At 39.9% G+C, this 23,793-nt stretch overlaps 1 protein-coding gene across 4 annotated transcripts in view; it reads right to left on the bottom strand.

Annotated features, from left to right (window-relative positions):
- GAREM1 (GRB2 associated regulator of MAPK1 subtype 1) overlaps positions 1-23,793 on the bottom strand; it is a 229,409-nt gene that overhangs the window by 29,642 nt on the left and 175,974 nt on the right. For all 4 annotated transcript variants that reach the window (XM_043888688.1, XM_043888689.1, XM_043888690.1 and 1 more), the window contains one exon: positions 20,541-20,671. In XM_043888688.1, the coding sequence (XP_043744623.1) occupies positions 20,541-20,671 (131 nt within the window). The remainder of the gene's footprint in view (positions 1-20,540; positions 20,672-23,793) is intronic.

Here is a 23,793-nt window from a genome sequence, read left to right as displayed (position 1 = left end):
AAAATCACACCTAACTGCTGAAAAACCATAGGCCAGAAAAACCACCCAAACACTGGTTCATATATACACTGGAATACTACTCAGCCATTAAAAGAAATGAAATAATGCCATTTACAGCAACATGGATAGACATGGAAATTATCATACTAAATGAATTATCATATGATATCACTTATACATGGAATCTAAAAAAAAAACACCCTAACACAAATGAACTTATTTATAACACAGAAACAGACTTAAAGAACGAACTTATGGTTACCAGTAGGGAAGGGCTGGGGGTGAGGGGTTGGTCAATTGGGGGGGGTTCAGATTGACATGTGTACACTGCTATATTGAAAATGGATAACCAACAAGGACCTACTATACAGCACAGGGAACTCAGCTCAATATTCTACAATAACTTAAGTGGGAAAAGAACTTAAAAAAGAGTAGATAGCATGTATATGTACAATTTAATCATTCTGCTGTACACTTAAAAGTAACACAAAATTGTTAATCAACTATTTTAATATAAAAATTAAAAATTCTTGAGTGATGTTTTAAGCAAAACTAATTTTACTATGCTTATTGCACCACTCAAACTCAAAAATTTAAATTCCTGTTCTAAAAAAAGAAACAAGTGTATTAGTCTATCTCAGGGATATTTATCAATATACATACAATTTTACTGCTATGCTTCTCACTGTAATTTGTCCATTTTACTCTTTGTGTACTCCATTAATATTAATACTGACCTAACATATTCCATTATATATGGATATGCCTTCATTTATTTGACCAATTCCCTACTGTTAGGCAGATGGGATTTCCCAATTTTTAACAATTATAAATAGTACTGCAATGAACATTTCACACTTTATTTCCTTAGGATAAAGTCTCAGAAACAGAATGCATGAACAAAGCTGTGTATATATTTGAAAGGTCTAATATGTGTTGCCTATTGTATTGGGTTGGCCAAAAAGTTTGTTCAGGTTTTTCTGTAAGATGTAATGAAAAACCCAAATGAACTTTTCGGCCAGCCCAATACTTCAGGTGTGTTATGTGTGTGTGTGTGTGTGCTAAATCGGGAGTGTTACACATATTCATATTTCTACTTTATGAGCTTGTTTCCCCATACCCATGCTGACTAGGTTTAATGCCTACCAGTATTAAAGGTAAATCATGTAACCTGCATTTATTTATGCTTGTGAAAATTTTTTGGTATTTATCAGGCTATTTAGAGTTTTTCTTTTGTGAACTGTCTCCTCCTATCCCTCACCCATTTTTCTACTGTGATGGTTGTCTTTTCAAGATTTATATATCTATTCATGGTTACACTGGGTCTTGTCTGCTGTGCATGGCCCTTCTCTAGTTGCAGTGAGCAGGGGCTACACTTTGTTGCGGTGCTTGGGCTCCTCATTGCGGTGGCTCCTCTTGTTGCCAGACCACAGGCTCCAGTAACTAAGGCATTTGGGCTCAGTAGTTGTGGTGGACTTAGCTGCCCCAAGGCACATGGCTCTTCCTGGACCAGGGATGAACCTGTGTCCCCTACACTGGCAGGCAGACTCTTAACCACTGGACCACCAGGGAAGCCCTGTGATGGTCATCTTATTGACTTCTTTTTATGCAATGTGAATGTCGTTTATGCTATATATTTCCTAATATGTTGCCTGAATTTCAATTCTATGGTTTAAGTATTAGGTTTTTTTTGGTTGTTTTAATGTAGCAAACATTGTAAAAGATTTCCTTTCTGAGTTCAATCTTGGGTGTTCTGCTCCTCCTTGTTGAGTAGATACAGATCAGTGGTTCGATGGAGGTGTGCTTTTGTCCCCTCCCCCACCTCCCTGGGTGTCCTGAGACATTCCAGATTGCCATGACTGTGAGGGTGCTATTTACATCTAGTGGAGAGAGACAAAGAATGGTGCTAAAAATGCTTACAAGGCACACGACAGCCCCCAGAGCAAAGATTCATCCAGTCCAATTTTCACGAGTGCTGAGGCTGAGAAATGCTGATATCATTAACCAATTTTTTCTTCTGCTATTTTGATGGTTTCATTTATTAAATATTTATTTAACTTATTTACATAAAATTTACTTGGATTATTTAAGATAGGGCTCTAATTTCTTAAATTGCTAACCTAATGTCCAGTACATTTCCAAATAGCCATCCCTTTCATCTCAGATTTGAAGTGCCACATTTATCATATATTAAATTTATAAAACACATACATTCAAATGCATACATATATTTTTTCCTAATGACCTTTCTGCCTATTTTCACATCATAACAATGTTGTTTTAATTTCTATATCCTTATCATACATTTTGAGATCTGATAACAACAGCCCTCACTTGCAGTTATTCTGACTCAAAAGTTTTTGGATAGAAAGAGAAAAGAGAATCAAAGTTAAAAGTCAAGTAACAGACTGAGAGAAAATATTTCCAGTGTATATCACAGAAAAGGAACTAATATTCTTAATACATAAACAGCTCTTTATAAAATGACCCCAAACCCTCCAGAAAGACAGAAATGCCATGAAAAATCAACCCACTAAAAAGATGCATAATGGAAAAGATGCATCTATGGAAAGATGTTCAACTTCTCTCACAACCAGAGAAGTGGCAACTACAATTACACTGAGATATCATTTCTCACCTAGAATACTGATAAATATTCAGAAGCTTGACACTACACTCAGTTGGTAAAGCTATGGGGAAATAGGCACTCTAGTTCATAGCTGGTGGAAATGCAACATAGTACAAGCCCAGAGGCAGGGAATTTGGCAATATTTAATCAAACTATTCATGCATTTATCCTTCCACTCAGCAATGCTACTTTTAGGAATTTACCCCAAAGATATTTCTCCAACAGTATGAAAATACACATGTACAAGGTTATTCACTATAGCATTATTTGTGTTTGTAAAAAATATTGGAATCTATTTAAGTGCCCAAACATCAACAATTGATTGAATAAACTAAGGTACACACATGAACTGATGTTATGTGAGAAAGAAAGAGGTTAGTTAGTTCAATGAATCGGTATGGAATGACTTCCAGAATAGACTAAGTTTAAAAAAAAAAAAAGCAAAGAACATGCAAATGTATAAGGTATACCACCATCTTGTTTAAGAAAGAAGGAAAAGTAGTATACATATATTTTTGCCTTTTTTTTTTTAAAGGAACATAAGAAAAATAAACCAGAAAACAATGCAATTGGTTACTTCTAGGAGGGAGGGGAGTGAGGAACCTGGGGGAAGGGACAGGGCAAGTGACACCTCTATGAGTAAACCATGCTATTGAGTTTCGACTGTTAGAAAGTGGGCCAATGGTCTACATATTAAAAAGAATAATAATAAAATTAACAAGAAATTAAACAAAAACTGAATGCAAATGGAAATAGATGAACCCAACTGTATTTCAAATGAATAAACTAATAGCCCTGGAGACAGAGAAATAATCAAAGTGACTGTGGAACACTATATAGTGCCAGTAGGGAAAACAAAAGACCGACCAAAATTGTGTTCTTTTTAGTAGATTTGTTTTGCATGGAGGTATAGGGACAGTGAATCTCAAACTACTTTACATGTGTTGTAGGATTGAACAAATGAGTAAATGTGTCCGTAGTTTGGGAGTTTTCACTGTGGCAGGGGAGATAGAAGTATGGAATTGAGAAAAACAAGAAAGAACTCCATGGCGCTGGACTGGAATTGAAGGCATTCGTATTAACTCATAATTTTAAGAACAGACACACACAAACACACATGACTCAGCGTTGTCCTTTCAAAGAGATTACAAGCAAAGACTCCCACTATCACCATTCCTCATTAAAAGCAACCAGGGCTCCTGGAATAAGTGACTGATTCCAAGGCTAGGGTAAGAAAGATACAAGATGAGCTGGGAATGTTCTGTTGTGCTGGGAAGTAAAGAAATGCTCTTAAGATGATGGAATTCTGTCAGAAGGATACAGGAACCAGCCTGAATTAGCCCCCATTGGTCCACATTGTTAACAAAAAGATGAATGAATGAAAAAAATGAATGGGGGAAAATCTGACAAATGTAGAGAAGTGGTGGGACTGGAAAAATTATAATTTTGTACTTATTACAGTAAAGATTATATGCTAGAATCATTAGTAATTACTGAATTTATAGAAGTTTGATTAAAGAAATAGTAATGAGCAAGATCTTAAAATGTCTTTGTCCAGAAGCTTATTAATTGCCAGAGGAGGAAAAGTAATTGTAGAGGGTAGAAACAAGTGATAAAATCTAAACTCACCAAAAAGTGTATTTCCTGTGGGTGTGATTCCCTGAGAAGGTCAGAACCTCACTCACATAACATTTTACCTACAAGGGCATTCATTAATGGAATCTACTCATGAGGAAATATCAGACAAACCCCAAATGAGAAATATTCTGTAAAATATCTAGTGTGTATTCTTAAAAACATCCATGTAATGAAAAACAAAGAAAAGTTGAAGAACTGTTCCAGATTAAAGTGAAAGACAGAAATGAAAAGTAAATGTAATACATGATTCTGGAATGAATTCTGTACTGAAAGAAAAAAATGCTATAAAGTACTATATTGGGACACTTGGCAAAGTTAGAATATAGACTGTAAATAAAAGTACTGTTATCAATGCACTGTGCTTACATAAGAAAATGCCCTTATTCTTCAGAAATATACAATGATTATTAAGGGGCAAAGGGCATACGGTATATAATTCATTCTTGAATGGTTCAGAAAAGTGTAAGTTATACATTAATATGTATATGCATATACATATATATATATGTGTGGGCATACAGAATGATAAAAGAAGTGTGCAAAATGCTAAGAGCTGGTGAATCAAAAGTGGTTAGGAAGATCTTATATTACTCCTGCAACAATTCTTTAAGACAGAAGTTATTTAAAAACTTCAAAGAAAATATGACAACAGGAAATTTTAGATTTTTTTTAGAAATTAATCTATTTCTCCAGATGAACTTTATTTTTGGCTGTGCCGAGTCTTCACTGGTGTGTGGGCTTTTTTTCCCCCTAGTATCAGCGAGCAGGGGCTAAACTCTAGCTCTGGTGCACAGGCTTCTCATTGCAGTGGCTTCTCTTGTTGCAGAGCATTGCCTCTAGGGCACGTGGGCTCTAGAGCACAGGCTCAATAGTTGTGGCACGTGGGCTTAGCTGTTCTGCAGCAGGTAGGATCCTCCAGGACCAAAGACTGCATCTGTCTCCTGCATTAGAGCCACCCCCCGTGAACCTTAGAATCATCCTGTCCATGGTTTGCATTGGTAATTCTATTGGAAGCACATCTACATGGTGTTTTTTTGGTAAGAAGTAGCAGCATGACAGTCATATTTCCAAAGTCACATGAAAACTCTCATCATGTATTCAGATCTTTTATTTCCCTCATTGGTATTTAAGTCTGCCTTTGTTATCAATCCCTGAGTATTACTGTTCATTTGTGTTGTTAAATATGCTTTGTTGATATTCTGTGTCCAATAATCTTATTGTAATAGTTTTCCCAGTTCATTTTCTTGGGATTCCTAGGTGGTTATTTTTTATGCAAAGAAAAATATTTTTTTTTATTTTTAAAGTTTTCATCCTTTCTCCTCAAAACAGAGTGGTGGTGGTGAGAGTGTCATTTCAGATTTTAATGTGAATATCACTTGTGTTTTAACATCAACTATGAGAAATCTGTCAGTTTGAAATGGATATTTGAAAAAAATCATTATTACTGATTTGTCTTTCCAATTCTAGTTTTCTAAAAGTTTCTACAAAGAAATTAAATTTTATTTTTTACCAAATGCTGTTTCTGTATCCAATAAGATAGTCACATGTTTATTTTAAATTTTGATATATGGATTTTTAACAGTATATTTCCAAATATTAAAACAACCCTGTGTTGTGCTTAGTCATTCAGTCGTGTCCGACTCTTTGTGACCCCATGGACTGTAGCCTGCCAGGTTCCTCTGTCCATGGGGATTCTCCAGGCAAGAATACTGGAGTGGGCTAGCATTCCCTCCTCCAGGGGATCTTCACAACCCAGGGATCGAACCCAGGTCTCCCACATTGTAGGTGGATTCTTTACCAGCTGAGCCACCAGGGAAGCCCCAAAACAACCCTACATGCCTGAAATAATCTCTGTGTGATCCTGGTGCACTTAAAACAATACTGCATGATTCTCCTAAACAGCATTTGATCTATATGTGATGTACTGGGTTGGCCAAAAACTTTGCTCGGGATTTCCACTGCATCTTATGGAAAACTCCAATGAACTTTTTGGCCAACCCAATATCAATCACAGGTGAGATTAGCCTACAGTTCTATTTTATCTTTATCATGTTTTAGTATCAGGCTTACATTAAGCCTGAGATGGATTTTTTTCTTGTATGTTAACAAAGCATCTTGGGTAAAGTGATTGACATTATTCATATTGCTTAATGGGTAGTAATCATTATGTTCTTAGAGAACTAAGTAGTTAAGAATCCTTGTAAATAATTTCTCACCCATTCTAGGTCATCTTTACATAATTTTAACCTTGGGCAAAAGCAGTTTGTCAGTTAACAGTAGTGCTATAAAAAAATAAACAGTTCTGTTGTCTCTGGCAGGGAATTATTCTGGAGGAGGCATTATTAGCACATAAATGGCAGAACAATATTGCTTTTAACAGGAGTTCAGGCTCCAAAGGTTTAAGATCCATTTTAGGGGACTCAGATAAGTTTTATAATTATTTTTTGACAAGAACTTAACCTAACTGTGTGTATTTTTAGACTCAGCATTCACGTGCCCACTTCTGTATACTGGAGTAAGTTTAGGAATTTAAATCAATAACAAATAAATAAAATTTAACTTTTACTTGGAATACTTTCAGATCTGTAGGAAAGTTGCAAAGATGGTACAGAGAGTTCCTGTATACACTTCACCTAGCTGCTTCTATTAACATCTTATAAACCGTGGCACACTATCAAACTAAGAAATGAATACTGGTGTAGTCTACTAACTACATTTTAAGCTTTATTTAGATTTCACTGAATTTTTCAACAAAGGTCCGTTTTCTGTTTCCAGACCAAACTGGGACACCACATTGCACCCAGTTCTCTGTTCTGTGAATTTCTTGAACTTGCCTTGTTTCTTTATGATCTTGACAGTTTCCTCCTGATTTTACAAATAAAGTTTTATTAGGACACTGCTACGCCCATTTGTTTCTGCATGGTCTGTGGCTGCCTTCACTCTCCACTGGCAATGTTGAGTAGCGGCCACAGAGACGGTATGGCCTGCAGACTCCGAACTATTCACTCTTTGTCCCTTTAAGGAAAAAGTCTGCTGACCCCTGGTGATGAATAAATGAACCACAGCCGTAGAAAGGAAATGGCCAGAGTACTCCAGTACTCTTTGCCTGGAAAATCCCACGGACGGAGGAGCCTGGTAGGCTACAGTCCATGGGGTCACAAAGAGTCGGACATGACTGAGCAACTTCACTCAGCCTTAGGAAATTAATTGGTACAATACTATCAATGGTACAGTACTAACAACTAAGCTACAACATGAGTTTGAATCCTGTTTACTGTTGAGTAACCTTAGAAAACGTTTTGCCATTTTGTTTTATTTATTTATTATTTTTGGCTGCGCTGGATCTTCAATGTGGTGCTTGGGCTCTCCAGCTGTGGTACTTGGGCTTAGCTGTCGTGTGGGATCTTAGCTCTCCAATCAGGGACTGAACCCAGGTCCCTTGCACCGGAAGGTGAATTCTTAACATTGGACACACTGGACCACCAGGGAAGTCCTGTGTTTTACCTTTCTGAGTCTCAGTTTCCTCATCTGGGAAATGAGAACACCATCAGCTACTTCTCAAGCTTAATTACTGTAGGTAAACAACTTCCCACAGTGGTAAGCTCTCAGTAACTCAATAACTGTTATTATTACTTTTATTAACAGTTTTAATTCTCATAATTGTTTCACCTTGCCTTTCACATCTCTGTATTTTCAAGTTGTTTTCTGTTTTCATGAAGTACCGCTTTCAAGCCCAAACCACTATCTCTAAGCATTATCTTCTTCTGTACTAAAGAACTGCTCAAGTTTTTATTGAATGTGTTATCCCGGAATAAAACTTAATGTCAGAATAGGGCCTGAAATATCATTACAGTTACATCCCAAAGGAAGTGAACATGTTGAAATGATTCATAATACACTGTTTTAGGATAAACTGGTCTCCAACAAGCTCAGATGCAGTGCTGTACTTCCTTTTTATTGGAACTTGGTAAAATAAAAACTTGGCAGTCTATCCATTTGGATCAGGTTGGAGACAGGGATGTTGAGAGGAAGGATTCTCATGAGATTTGACATACACACACACACACACACACACACGTTCACTCATACAACAAACTGTCTCCAGGGAACAGACAGGGAGCCAACAGTGCTTCTCAAATATGAGGGAAGAAGAAGTAACATTTCTTTCTAGCTTCTAGAGTCAGTAACTTTGGTACTGACTATTTTTCCTTATTTACCTTTATAAACATACACCTTCCAGGTTGAAAAAATCAGATCTGGTGAGTACTGCACACCAAATGAAACTGAAAGAGGATGTCCACATGGTTTGTGAGACAGAATTCACACAGATTAAACAGATCAAAACCATCTTCCGTAAATGTCACGCTCCGGGCACACGCAACAGTTTTGTCTACAGATTCCTGTATGTCTGTACTTCGAAAGGAAGTTACTCCTACTGCCATACATAAAAATGCGTAACATATGTGCACACAATCTGTGATTCCAAGGTTCCAACCCTGATGTCACCGTTCACGCTGGCAATTAGCTCTGCATGTATCAGGAGACTAGCATACTGACCGATCTGGTGGTCACCGTCAGTGGCAGAGGAAGGAGCTCATAAGTAAGTGTTTTTCCTTTGGCAGCTGAGCCAAACAGTCTCCTCTGCTGTCTACAGATGTGATTTATTTGCATAATTTCTTTAATTTTTTTTAATAGCAAAAGAAACAGTGCGTTCTGTCTTAAGTGCTTGGGTATGCGTGCCTGGTTAACATTCCCAGTTTCAATGTTTCCTGAGAGGAAGTCATTCAGTGTGTTATCTAAACAACTCTAATAGGTCTAATCCAGGAAACTATCAGGGTTTCACTGTTCATAACACCATTCAGAGTTAATACCCCAGGGTCAAGCAACATTTAAAATCACTGATGTAAAATTTTACACACACACACACACTCTCTCTCTCTCTCTCTCTCTCTCCCCTCTCTTCTGTCTCTCTGGCTCTGTCAACAGGCAACTTTCCCCCTAAGAACAGTCCTTTTAGAGACTGACATGGAATAGAGGTTAAAATTGAAACTCTTGGAAAAAAAAAATCAGGACTGATCTGATTGATATTTGGTTAAATAGACAATATTTGATCAAAATTAGATCTTTTCCTCCCCAAACTTCAGTTTTTATAACTCTTTTTCTATGGCAAAATGGCAGAAAATGAGAAGCAAAGGGCATCAAGAGTTAAGACAAATGTCAATCCTGAGTGTTTTATTTTTTTAAACAGGAAATAGGGCAAGGATGACAAGTACCATGGCCATGATTTAACTTGTGACGGCGCAAAGGAGGGCCTGCCAACCGGTAGTTTTTCAGAGGAGGTCTCGAAACCGCAGATGACAAAAAAAGCACTGGGCTGTCTTCAAACACTGAAATAATTAGCCTCACCATTGTATCCAATTTTATCGTTCTGAATGACTCTTGAAAATAAATGACATCTGACTCATGGTAAGGAAAAGATGTGATTTTTAAAAACTGGAAATTACAAATAAAAATTGGCTACCTCTAAATTCATTCACTCTTCATTTTTAAAATTCATTCTTACATCTGACAAAATTCAGGCTGCACAGTGATTGATAATTTCTGATCTCTCTGAAATGTATCCAAGAAAAAGGCAGTGAAATAAAGGCCTCTGAGCAGCCAAAAAGATGTGACATGAGGGCTTACAGAAAAGGCTTTAAGGACCTTAATTTAGAGTACTTACTCCTATCTAACTAAACTCTACCCAACTTGGTTACCAGTTTCCAACCCACTGCAGAACAGAAGTGGTCATTGAAACTGGAAATATGGACTCTTAAAGCAGATATTCTAACAGACATAAGAGGCAACAAACAATTTAAATGAGACCATAAATCACCTAATTCTTAGGGTATGAGGTCTTTCCATTTAAAGGTAAAAACTATAACCACCCGGAGATGGGAATGAGTTTAAATTTTGTTCAAGTACTTCTCTTTTGGATGACAGAAAGTGCAATCCATTTCAAGAAACTCAAAGAAAATTACAGTCATTTTGCACAGGATTTTTGTTATAATTCAGTTACCCCCAGAGCTAATTTTGCTACCCTAAAATTAATCATGCTCCAAAGGTTCCAGAAGAGGTAGAAAATGTCAGAGCAAATGAGCCTTATCCATTAAAAAAAAAAAAAAAATCACAGGGGGAAAACACCTGTCTGACATCATTAGAAACTTACAACATGAGAAGGATTCCTTTTCTGAATGGTCAAGACAGAAACTAGGACTGGGATTGTAAACTAGGAATGATGTGACCACCATGACTGATCTATACTCTTAATACAATAAAACAAAACAACCAAAAAACTCAGAACTCAGTTCCACTATTTTGTATTACTTTACAGGAAGACCATAGGATGGTCTTCTTTACCCAGGGTAAAGTCTAGCCATAAGCTATTCTGCCTTTTAAAAGACAAACACAGGACTTCCTTGGTGGTCCAGTGGTTAAGAATCCGCCTGCCAAGGCAGGGGGCAGGGGCTTGATCCCTGATCTGGGAAGATCTCACACGCCAAGGAGCAACCAAGCCTGTGTGCCACAACAAAAACCCAGTGCAGCCAAAATTAAATAAATAAATTTATTTGAAAAAGTAAAGATAAACATGATCGGAAAGATGGCAGGGAGTAAAATAATTATGAGAAGGGTTAGAATCAAGAGCAGCCCAAACCTTCTCCATGAATGTATTTTCAAGGCCTTGTCTGTAGTGTGTTCTAAGATGAGTTGAGGAAGTAACATGACATATGTTTAATTTGTTAGCTATCTTACATATGGAAACAAAATACGGTCTAACCGGCTGGCAGAGGAGGAAGATCTTTATTTCTTCAGCACTTTTTCAGATGGAAACATTAAAAAGGGGAACGAATATATTAAGATAAAAGGCACATAGACTGCCTCAAGTCAATGGCTTGGGGGGAAAGCTGGCTGATTCTCAGTAAGTTAAAAGCCTTGGAAAACATCCAAGGTTCAGCATCAAGTTGCAGGAATCATATTAAACTTTAGAACTCTTGCTTATTGATTCAATGATGCATTCTGGCCACTTCCTTGTATCTTCACCACTGCTTCAAGCAACAGGGCAAGAACCCACCTTGTTTCTCTGTGAATAATGGTTGATACTTAAAAAAAGGCTGGGTTAATATGTTACACTAGCATTTTTGAAGGGATTCATTTTGAAACATGCTATCTAATTAGAAACTGCATCCGGTGCTGACAGAAAACATCAAGTGAACTAGTAGGATTTGATTTTTGAAATATAGCAATATGCTCAGGAATGAAGTAAGTTCTTAAAAATTGGCAGATGTAACATTCACAAAAGTTGCCAAATGCTGTGTGTCAGACCATCAACATTTCAGATACAAAAGGCAGAAGGATTTGGCTCGGCAATAATTATTGAATACATCTATTTATAATTTTTTTTTTAAGAAAATGAATTTATCGTGCAAGCTATTGTGTCTATGTGAAAGGATCTTCTGATCATTGTCATGGGCCTTATCTCAGATCTACAGACAGAATGCGAGGGAGTAAAAAAGACGACTGGATTGAATTAGGGGACCAGGCTTTGCAGCTAAGTCGCTTTGTGGTTTTGTATGAAGTCAGCTGACATCTGTTTCTTAGTTTTCCTATTTATTAAAAGAAGGAGTGGAATGGAGTGATGTATAAGGGCCTTTCCAGATCTAACATTTGATGATGATCAAAACTCGGAGTCTATAAATTTCCTAGTCCTGCTGGATTATTTATGATGGTGTATCTCTTTATTCTTGGTCATGTTCCTTAGCACTGAGAAACCTAGCTGTCACTCAAGTTCTCCGAACCTTAAATGATTTTATTTTCCCTATTAAAAAAAAAATGATGATCCTGGGGCTTCCCTGGTGGCTCAGTGGTGGAGAATCCACCTGCCGCTGCAGGAGACACCCACTGGACTCCTGGCCCGAGCAGATCCCGCACGCTGCAGAAACGCTAGGCCCGTGTGCCAGGACGACTGAGGCTGCTCTAAAGCCGGGAGCTGCCGGAGCTGCCGGAGCCGGCTCCATGAGAAGCTCCAATGACAGAGCGGCCCTGGCTTGCCACAACTCGAGAAAAGCCCACGGAGCAATGAGGACCCAGCACAGCCAAAAAGGACTGAGTGATAAACAAGACAAGACACTGAAATCCGTGCCGGAAACAGCTGCCAAACCCAGCTCTGAGGAGCTGTTACCCAGGTGACAGGACTGTCGGCGGAGCTCTGACCCAGCCCACAGGGAATGGTTCTTGCGAGGTCTGTGTGGGCTCAAGTGGTGACCGTGCTCCACACTGGATCGGGATGTCACAGTTCCTGAGGTGGGGCACTTTGCCCAGCGGAGACAATGCAAACTTATTATTCTGCCTCCAGGGAAATCTACGCTGCAATGGCTGCGATCTCGGACTTCACTAACTGGAATGAAAAGAGCAACGTTACAGCATCCAGGTTAGCGTGTCCCGGCCCCCTCAGACTGGAGAGGAGCTGTTCGAATGTGGGAAGCTTCTGCGCGACAGTACTGAAGTCAAGATGCCTCTTCCCCAGTTAAGGAGAGCTGCAAGCTACCCACTGCTAAGTCCAAGGCTGCCCTTTCTTCCCGCTCTCTCTGCAAATGTCACAGAAAAGACAGAACTTACAAGACTTAGCTTTAGTCTTATTTTGATGGGAGAAAAATACATGCGTGGGGGAATTTCTTATCATTACTGGGCTGGGTTTGCGAGGCTGGGAGACAGTTTAAATAATTCACTAGGTACTGGCATGTGTGTTCTGGCATAAGAAGGCTCCAAAAAAGTATTTGAGGTGAAAGGGTGTTCAGAAGCAGCAACAACATATGTGCTGTGTTCTCAACATTCGGTCACAGGGTATAAAGTGCTGAATAAAGGGCGAGTGAAATCATCTGTGTTAAGAAATTTTTTTTTTAGATGTGAAACTTCACTTAGTTGGATTTTATGTTTTGAATCAGGGGTTGTCAAACTTTTTCTTACAGGGCCAGTGAGTAATCATTTCAGGCTTGTAGGCCATAAGGTCTCTGTTGCAACTACTGGACTCAAACTGTTACATTGTGGAAGCAGCCACAGACAACAGGGAGTGCAGGGGGATGGCTGTGTTCTAATAAAACTTTATTTACAAAACAGGTGTCTTGCCCTAAGACTCTAGGTAGCCAGCCCCTACATGAGACACTTGCAAAGCATGTGTGCTTTACTGCATTGTTTCATTTAATCCTTATGAAAAATCTATGAGGTGGGGCGTTGTTTCTGTTCCTCAGGCACTCGGTCATGTACAACTCTTTCCTACCCCATGGACTGCAGCACCCCAGGCTTCCCTGTCCTTCACTATCTGCTGGAGCTTGCTCAAACTCATGTCCATTGAGTTGGTGATGCCATTCAACCATCTGTCCTTTGTCGTCCCTTTTTCCTCTGGCCTTCTGTCTTTCAAAGCATCAGGGTCTTCCAGTGAGTCGGGTCTTCGCAGCAGGTGGCCAAAGTATTGAAGCTTCAGCTTCAACATCAGTCCTTCCAATGAATATTTACGGCTGATTGCCTTTAGGATGGACTGGTTGAATCTCCTTGCTGTCCAAGGGACTCTCAAGAGTCTTCTCCAACACCACAGTTAGAAAGCCTTCTTTATGGTCCAACTCTCACATCCATACATGACTACTGGAAAAACCATAGCTTTGACTACATGGACCTTTGTCGGCAAAGTAATGTCTCTGCTTTATAAAGCAGAGAAAATACACTGTCTAGGTTTGTTGTAGCTTTTCTTCCAAAGAGCAAGCATCTTTTAATTTTATGGCTGCAGTCACCATCTGCCATGATTTTGGAGCCCAAGAAAATAAAGTCTGTCACTGTTTCCATTGTTTCCCCACTATTTGAGATGAAGTGATGGGACCAGATGCCATGATCTTAGTTTTCTGAATGTTGAGCTTTAAACCAACTTTTTCACTCTCCTCTTTCACTTTCACCAAGAGACTCTTTAGCTCTTCTTTGCTTTCTGCCATAAGGGTGGTGTCATCTGCATATCTGAGGTTATTGATATTTTTCCCGGGAATCTTGATTCCAGCTTGTGTTTCATCCAGCCCAGTGTTTCTCATGATGTACTCTGCATATAAGTAAATAAGCAGGGTGACAATATACAGCCTTGATGCATTGCTTTCCCAATTTTGAATCAGTCCATTGTTCCATGTCTGGTTCTAACCGTTGCTTCTTGACCTGCATGCAGGTTTCTCAGGAAAGGTGATCCGATATTCCCATTTAAGAATTTGCCACAGTTTGTTGTGATCCACACAGTCAAAAGTTTCAACATAGTCAATGAAGCAGAAGCAGATATTTTTCTGGAATTCTCTTGCTTTTTCCATGATCCACTGGATGTTGACAATTTGATCTCTGATCCCTCTGCCTTTTCTAAATTCAGCTAGTACATCTGGAAGTTCTTGGTTCACATATTGTTGAAGCCTAGCTTGGAGGATTTTGAGCATGACCTTGCTAGCATATGAAATGAGTGCAATTGCGCGGTAGTTTGAACATTCTTTGGCGTTGCCTTTCTTTGGGATTGGAATGAAAACTGACATTTTTCCAGTCCACGGTCACCACTGAGTTTTCCAAATTGTCTGGCATATTGAGTGCAGCACTTAGACAGCACCATCTTTTAGGATTTGAAATAGCTCAACTGGAATTCCATCACCTCCACTAACTTTGTTTGCAGTGATGCTTCCTAAAGTCCACTTAACTTCATACTCCAGGCTGTCTGGCTCTAGGTGAGTGATCACACCATCGTGGGTATCTGGGTCATGAAGTTCTTTTTTGTATAGTTCTTCTGTGTATTCTTGCCACCTCTTCCTAATATCTTCTGTTTCTGCTAGGTCCATACTGTCTCTCCTTTGCTGTGTCCATCTTTGCATGAGATGTTCCCGTGGTATCTCCCGTATTTTGCGCATTTTGCAGGTGACGGCACTGGGTCCTATGACCTGCCCGTGGTCATGGTAAGTGTCTGGACCTCAGCTCTGAATCCAGAGCCTGAGCTACACTACCCGGTCTGACGTGCCCTTTAGATCATGACACCTCGTTTAAAGAAAGAAGTAGGACTGAAAACTGTCAGTGCTGCTATGTTTCTCATTGAAGCACAGAGGAATGAGGCTTCGGTTGGGAATGACCAATTCAGAGATAAGACATCTTCCGACTTTGAAAGTAAACATGAGAACAGAGACAGTTGATGAAAAAACTAAAAGAGGTAATTAAGAAAATGCCTATCTCAGTTAGAAACAAGTAGGCAGGAAAATCGGTAAACAAAAACAAGATTCTCACCATGGAAACCAAAAGCTGGATGTTATTAATAGAGAGAAAAAGTGATGAATGAGGCCGGTGACTGCTGTTCTTGAAAACACTGAATGCCATTAGCTTAGGAGGGGCTGGAGGAAACAGACAAAATGATCAGCAAGCAGTTACCTGCCCACATAGTCTTTCATTTTCTTGACCTACACATCTCCCGTTTTCTGTTCCCCCCACCTCGGTTGCCGACTCAAAAAGGCGTATTTAGATGTGAAGAGACAGCTACTCCTGTCATTTCCTATGTTACTGCCTCAAATTTAATCCCAAGCATTCTACATTCTATCGCTGCTCCTTGTCTGCACCTCGCTTTCTTAACCCACATTGGAAGTCTCTTAACTTCATCAGGATCTCCAAGATCCCATTGATCGTATCCATACTTCCTTACCCAGTGAAAAGTTCATGGCTCATTGCTACCTGCCACTCCTGGGCACTTCATCCGTGCCTTCGCTGACCTCTGTTACTCTACTTGGTAAAGCCTGACTCAGACGAAACCCAACTTACCTGCTGAAGATGGCTGGAAGGAAAAGAAGCTGGTGCTAAGTAATTTCACTTGAAATTTATTTTGACAGAACCCTGGGACCATCCTACTACGCTTCCCTGGTTAACTGCTTTCTGGGTCTCTGAGCTGATTATTATTTCCTTCCTCTCAAAGCCTCCAAAGACTCGCATTTTACTAAATGTTATGGTTAGTTCCCAGTCCTTATCTAATTCCATCACTAGCCATCGGACACAAGTGCCCATTCTTCTCTGAAACACTATCGTCCTCTGGCTGCCGGGGTCTCACGTGCTCAACTGTCTTTCTACCAATTACTCCTTTCTGTCTCCTCTAGACCCCAGGGCTGGAAAGCTCCAGGGATTGTTTCTCAGATCTCCACTCTTCATCTAGTCTCTAGGTTAGGGGTTCTCAACCTTGGTGGTCTGGATGCTTCTGCTCGATAATGCTTTGTTATGGGGCCTGTCCTGTGACATTTATCAGTATCCTCGTTCTCTGTTACTAGATACCAGTAGCCCCTGTCCCTTCCCCAAGCTGTGACAGTCAAAATTGTATCCAAACACTGTCAGCTGTCCCTGGGAGGGTGTGGGGTGGGTCACCCTCAGTTGAGATGTAGGTGAACTCAGCCCCATGGCTTCAAATGCCATCGAGGAGCTGGTAAGCCCTCAATATATATTATATCCCAAGCTCCAGACCTGTTTATCTACTGTCTTTATGTCTTTATTTGGAGATATTGGGTTGGCCCAAAACTTTGTTTTGGTTTTCTGTATCATCTTACAGAAAAACCCAAACGAACTTTTGGGCCAACATAATAGTGTCTGTATTTGCTTATTTACATTCTGCCTCCCGAGCAGAATGTAATCTCCAAGCAGGCAGGGATTTATATATTTGATATTTACTCCCAGGGCCTATAATGAGGCTGGTCATGTAGTAAGGGCTCAAAATATATCTGCTGCTTAAAGAATTAAATATTTAATATATATTAACTCATTTCATGCAGTTCATCAACGATGGGGCAATCAGGTAGATAATTTTTAAATATCAAGTCATCTTTTAAAGACATATTTTCTTTAGCTCAAGATAAAAGGAATACCTTATTTTGAAATAAATGTGTAAATAGTACTAATATGTGTGCTTAGTCGCTCAGTCATGTCCAACTCTTTGCAACCCCATGGACTGTAGCCCACCAGGCTCCCCTGTCCATGGGGATTCTCCAGGCAAGAATACTGGAGCAGGTGGCCATGTCCTCCTCAAATAGTACTAATGTGATCCATTGAATTTTAGGTAAATTTTTGCTATAGTCTTGAAAATAACAAAACTAGTTCTTGTTCTTTCAATACTTCTGTTTTACTCTGTATTCATGCTTCAATTTGCACTTGTAAATATATACGAATAAATGTGCATACATATATATTTATTTCAAAAAATAACTGTGCCTCTTGACTATGATGATGCCAGTTAGCTGCCAGTTCTTAACTGTAAGTCATTTCTCTTGGTCTAATTTACACTGATCTGAAGCATAAAGAAGAGGATAAATTTTCCAAGGAAGTGTGAATCCTCCTATCCTTCAAAAAACTGCTTCCTAAATAATATTTATATTTCATATTATGTAATATTTAACAATATTTGTAACAGTTGTATTTATGAATAGGTTGTACTGTTTTTCATTTATTCTCTCCCTCTCCAGGGGAAGTAACAACAAAGCATAGCACTTCCTTGCCGCCAGTGAGCTGTTGACATTAAGCTCTGCATGTCGATAAATGCACATTATAATCAAGTTTTAAAGAAGACCATGGCATCCAACATTTTCTTTTAAAATGCAGGCAGTTTCCAGAAATATTTCCCACAAATCTTGGTTTATTTATGTGCGTGTTTACTCACTAAGCACACAGACTTGTGTGTATTTTTTTACATAAATTTCTTGAGGTTCTCTCATTGGGTTTTCCTTGAATAGAATTGAAAGCTGTCTTAGTGATTAGTGCAGGCTGGATGTGAAGGCATCTTAAAACTTTATCAGTGATGGACCAGAGGTATTAAAATATTCATGCATGCATAGCATAGAACTCAACCCCAATCCAACCAGCTCTATGGATGCTATAAGCTACTCCTCCATACACTTATTTGTAACATCCACAATTATCCTGACACATTTTAGAAAGTACTCAGATTGAATGGATTTTCTGTTTAGCCTCATTTCAGCAGGAATTCCACTGACTTGCTTTTTAAAAACTGCTGTAAAACATACATAACCTGAAATTTACCATCTTAACCATTTTTCAGTATATGAGTTAGCAGTGTTAAGCACATTCACACCACTGCGCTAAACTTTTAAATGATATCTCTATTACATACATTTTAATCAATATAGCCAATCATGGTATTCTGTGGGGGAAAAAAACCCTATCAAAATGTACTGGGTTTCAGTATTACTTTTTCATTCATTGCTGGTCCAATAGAAATTCACAAAGAAACAGCATTTAATGGCATTTAAAAAAAATCTTTCATGTAAACAATATGCCACCAAAGACTGAATGTTAGATTTTAGTACTTGAAAATTGTAAAAAAAAAAAAAAAAAAAAAATTTATGCTTGATTTCTCATCATTTACCAGCAAAATGAAATGTTTCAGAAGAGAGTTTTACAGCATTAACTTTCCTTCCTAAACAATTTTCTTTCTTTTAGTTAATTCTAAATAAATTTTACGGAGAGATTTAAATCAAGATCCTAATGAAACAGGATTTGATAAACTTATGGCCAACGAATCTCAGAGAGTTTAAAAATGAATAGGTTCTCACAATCTTCAGCTGTAAATGAATACAAGCCTGAGCCATTGAAGGAGTTAAAAATTATAAATACTCTCAACATAAGCATACTTTGGTTAGTAAAAGACTTTACAAAATACAAAATCTCACCCATTTTAATAATAAAGTTAAAGGGAGTAGATTATGGTGCTGTGCTTTAGCTCTGGAAAAAAAAATGATTTAGCCTAGCCAATTAAATGGGCTGACTTTTGCACTAAGGAAGCTGTTTTGGGCATCTGCAGCCTTTTCTGGGAGTGTAGGTGGAGTGACCCATCTGCAAAGACACTTGCATTTTTGGACCAAGACACCACGTGGGCTGTTTTTCAAATAGAGCCGATTTCTAAGAAACCAGAATCTGCTCCTTAAGACTTAAATTTTCAGAGAAAACCCTGACTCAGTTGGACTTCCCGCTGAAATGAGGTTAAAGAGAAAATCCTTTCAATGTGAACACTTTAGAAAATGTGTCAGTGTAATTGTGGATGTTGCTGAAGAAAATGCAGAGGGTTTGCGGGCAACGAAGTTGCACCTGGTTGGTGGCATTGCTTCTCTGGTTAGTCTTTCTTCAATAGCAGGTTTTGTCAAGGAGCTAGCTTGCTGTGTAGGAGAGGATGGAACCGTCCCTCTAAGAATGCAAAACTGGGGACTTCCCTGGCAGTAGAGTGGTGAAAACTCCATGCTTCCAATGCAGGGGTCATAGGTTCGATCCCTGGTAGGAAAACTAAGATCCCACATGCTACATGACCAAATAAATAAATAAAACTAAAGAGTGTAAAACCAATGCAGCATAGTGAACACTATTCAGCTTCTCTCTGATAAACAAGGATTAATAGTACCTATTGGGGAACCTCCCTGGTGGTCCAGCTGGTTAGGAGTCCGCCTGCCCGTGCAGGGGACATGAGTTCGATCCCTAGTCTGGGAAGATTCCATATGCCCGAGAGCAAGTAAGCCCGTGCTCCACAACTACTGAGTCCACGTGCCGCAACTACTGAAGCCGTCGCGCCCCAGAGCTTGTGATCCGCAGCAAGAGAAAGCACCGCAATGAGCAGCCCGCGCACTGCAACTAGAGAAAGCCCATGTCAAGCAGCGAAGACCCAGCGTGGCCAAAAGAAAATAAATAAAAGAAAAGTAAGTACCTACTGGGCAACATTCAAGACCTCAACTTTTCCTCTGTAGACTAACATGGACAGTCTGCAAAGACTATATGCTCATGTCAAGGCATGCTCTGAAGTTTGTCTCCTAAGTGAGTCTGTGGTATCAGATTTACCCAATGCCTTTTACTTGCTCTCACAAGCAGGGCATCTAGCCTCACACAAGAATCTGGCCAAAAAAAAAAAAAATGGTTACATATTAGGGAATAAAGTCCAGAGTTTTCAAGAAGAGAGAAAAAAAACAAAACCAAATCACTTTTGATCTGCCTTAACAGTTACTTTAGCCAAAGATAATGCTAACCAAGTGTAGGAGCCTGGGGGTGGGGGGTTGGGTGGTCAGCTCAGCTACAGCACAGTTCTTGTAAGACCAGATTTAGCCACTGACACCGACCCACGAGGAAGATGGGGCCTCCACAGGATGAGGCGCAGATGAGCTCTTAAAGCCAAAGGAGGTTAGTAAGGGGAAATATGTGGTTCTCTCAGAGCTACCTTCACATTGAATGTTATTTCCTCCATGACGTACACTCGTTCAGGAAATGCTTTGGCCACCTCCTCCACGCTGTTGAAATATTGCACTGGCTCCTTTATATCTCGGTCTTGTTCCAGCAGCTTGAATTGGCCTAAAACACATGATAAAGGGAAGAGCTGTGAGACACTTACGCTGGACAGCTGTCACCGTGGCGACAGCATCCCCTCCCCTTACTCCCACTCTTGTCCGTCAGAAGCTTCCGAGCATTACATTAAAAAAAGAGAGCCACTGTGGCAGAAGGTTTTCTCTGAACTAGGATATATATTTAAAAATTAGCTTAAAAATGAAAGCAAATGTGTAGTTTCTTTTTATTTTTTTTTGCTTACATTCAGGGTTTATTCTCAGAGGATCAATATCAAATTGGATGAATGCTTACTTAGAGTGTAAACACGATGTGAAAACTCAGTGTGTTATAAATGGTTGCACATGTGGCTTGTGATAGTGGTCCTGCTGTTATTTAGTTGTAATGATGCCCCCACACATTATATTCTAAAACCAAGGTTGAGTGGCCTGGGGGAACTGATTTTTTTAAATTAGTGTTTTTAAAATGTGCAGGTGGAATAAAATAATCTGTGGCCCCTTAGCTTTCACCGATGCCCTTGGTTTCAAGAACACGTGAGTGATACTGGGGGCTCGGAAGCTCCTATAATTTGTGATGTGGCTGTGGTACATGGCCTGAACCCGAGGGGGCTGGTGTTGGGGGGGAGACCCTTCTAGTGAGTAAGGCACTTGGCATCTGGAGCAGCAGGTGGCTTCCTTCTTTTTACCGCCACCTGTGAAATTCATCAGTGCAGACAGACTATCATGGTAGCCATAGTTTGGGTGATTTTTGAAGAACTTTGAACACATTCCTAAAAATGTCAAGGATCTACTATGCTGCTTGTACATTTTCAGCATTTGTGACACTCACTGCTACATTCTAGAGGAGCTGCTGTCAGCTGAGAAAAAAAGACCACATACAATCAAGCCCATGACACCATGTTTCTCCGTGGTCATTTTCTGAATGCTGTTTATAACACTTGAGAAACTGGAAAAGGAATGAAAAACTCTTATGAGGCAGAGTTCTCTGCATGCATCCATGGGTCATCGGCAGAAACAGGGACACCTGCATACTGACCATTCATATTCTCAACATGTTTTTTAACACAGCATCTCTTAGGTGGAGGCATTATTTTAGATGCTGGAGATAAATCAATTAAAAGACCAGATAAAAATGTGCTCTTGAAACTTTACATTGTAGTGGGAGACAGAAGATATATACAATAAATCAATGGAGTATATAGTATGTTAGAAGGTGAGTAATGAGTTTATGTGCTCAGTTGTCTCCGACTCTGCAACCCCATGGACCACAGCCCATCAGGCTCCTTTGTCCATGGGATTCTGCAGGCAAGAATACAGGAGTGGGTTGCCATTTCCTTCTCCAGGGGATCTTCTCAACCTAGGGATTGAACCCTTGTCTCCTGGACTGCAGGTGGATTCTTTACCAGCTGAGCCATCAGGCAAGCCCATCAGAAGGTGAGAAGTGCCATTAAAAATAGGGTGAGGGGTTTGGAGAGTACCCACTGGCCAGAGCAGGCATGTGTGAGAAAGCGACTTTGATGGAGCTGGGTGGAGAGTTCTTAGAATTCTCAACACAGGCAACAGTCTCCACAGAAACCGTCAGGCAGATGGGCTGGTGTGTGCTTGCTATGCTACCAGAGTGGCTGGACTGGGGTGAGTAAAAGCTAAGAAGGAAGAGAAAGAAAGTCAGAGAAATAACAGGTGGTTTTGATGGTCCACAGCTTTGCAGAACTGTGGCTCTTCATCTGAGTGGGATAGGGAGCCACCTGGGGGTGTGAGTGGAAAAGCAGTGGTGATTATAGAAGAATCACTCTGGTTGCTTGTTGAGGACACGGTGAAGGCGCCAGGTGTAGAGGCAGGGACACCGGTTAGGAGGCCTCCGCCATCGGGCAGGTATGAGATGGCAGGGGTTTGGAAGAGGTGAGAAAATGTCGGGAATCTGGCCTGAGTGGCTAAAGGAATGGAAATGCCATTGACTAAGATGGGCAGGTCTGGAGGGGTCGGATAAGGAAGTAAGGCCAGGAGTTAAGTTTGGACTCAGGCTTAGTCGTGTCTGACTCTTTGCAACCCCATGGACTGCAGCCTGCCAGGCTCCTCTGTCCGTGGGATTTCCCAGGCAAGAATACTGGAGTCGGTTGCCATTTCCTTCTCCAGGGGATCTTCCCAACACAGGGATCAAATCCGTGTCTTCTGCATTGGCAGGCAGATTCTTTACCACTGAGCCACCAGGGAAGCCCTTATTAGACATAGAATGGAGATACCCTGAAAGCTCTAGACAGACACATAAGTGTGGGGGTCAAGAGAAAGGTCTGGTTGGAGATGATAACTCTGGGCTCCATCAGCACGTGGATGATATTTTTAGTCATGACATTTAATGATGACGAACATGGGCTTAAGTGCAGACTGAGAAGACGTCCAGGGTTTGAGTTCTGGGAGACTGAGGAACGGTCAGGGGAATAAGAGGAAAATCCAGAAGTCATACATCCTAGAAGCCAGGTGACTCAGTGCTGTGGCCCAATAATTCCACCACTTATATCAAAATCCCCAATTAAATACAAGCTGTAAATCCAACAGTTCTCAGTCTCAGTTCTGTAGGCAACACTTGACATCACTCGCCTTCTTCTGCTGGAGGTACTTGAATAAAAAAAACAAACACAAAATAGAGCTACCACCTCAGAGGGCTTCATGGAAGGAGTGTCTTCAGGGTATATGCAGGTTTGGGTTTTAACAAGATGCAAGTAACAGAGGAGGGTTTAAGGAGGTATGGATTTTGCTGGTGATGAACCTTGATAGAAGGGTTTTCAAGAGTTAAAGGGTAGGCGGTGATGACAAAGTAGAGGATGCACCTAGGCATAACAGCCCGAGTACCCTAGAAGGATGTAGAGTGATGAATAACACATTCGGAAATACAAAATGATCATATCTTTTTCATAAAAACAATCTTTAAAAATTCAGAAGGACTACGGCAATCTTAATTCTACTTACTTACATTCTGCCACTATAACCAATTAAACTTTTCCTTTGTCACTTCTCTAGTCTGTGTACAAACTTTTAATAACCATGGTTTATTTACAGTTTTATACTCTGTTCCTTTGTAATTTTTCTCCTTTTCCCCACATGGTGACACAATGTTTGCACAGCATTTAATAGCGG

Source organism: Cervus elaphus, chromosome 27 (assembly GCF_910594005.1).
Source record: "Cervus elaphus chromosome 27, mCerEla1.1, whole genome shotgun sequence".
Lineage (NCBI taxonomy): Eukaryota > Metazoa > Chordata > Mammalia > Artiodactyla > Cervidae > Cervus > Cervus elaphus.
Note: the sequence above shows the minus strand (reverse complement) of the source record. Positions and strands in the feature narration are given on the sequence as shown.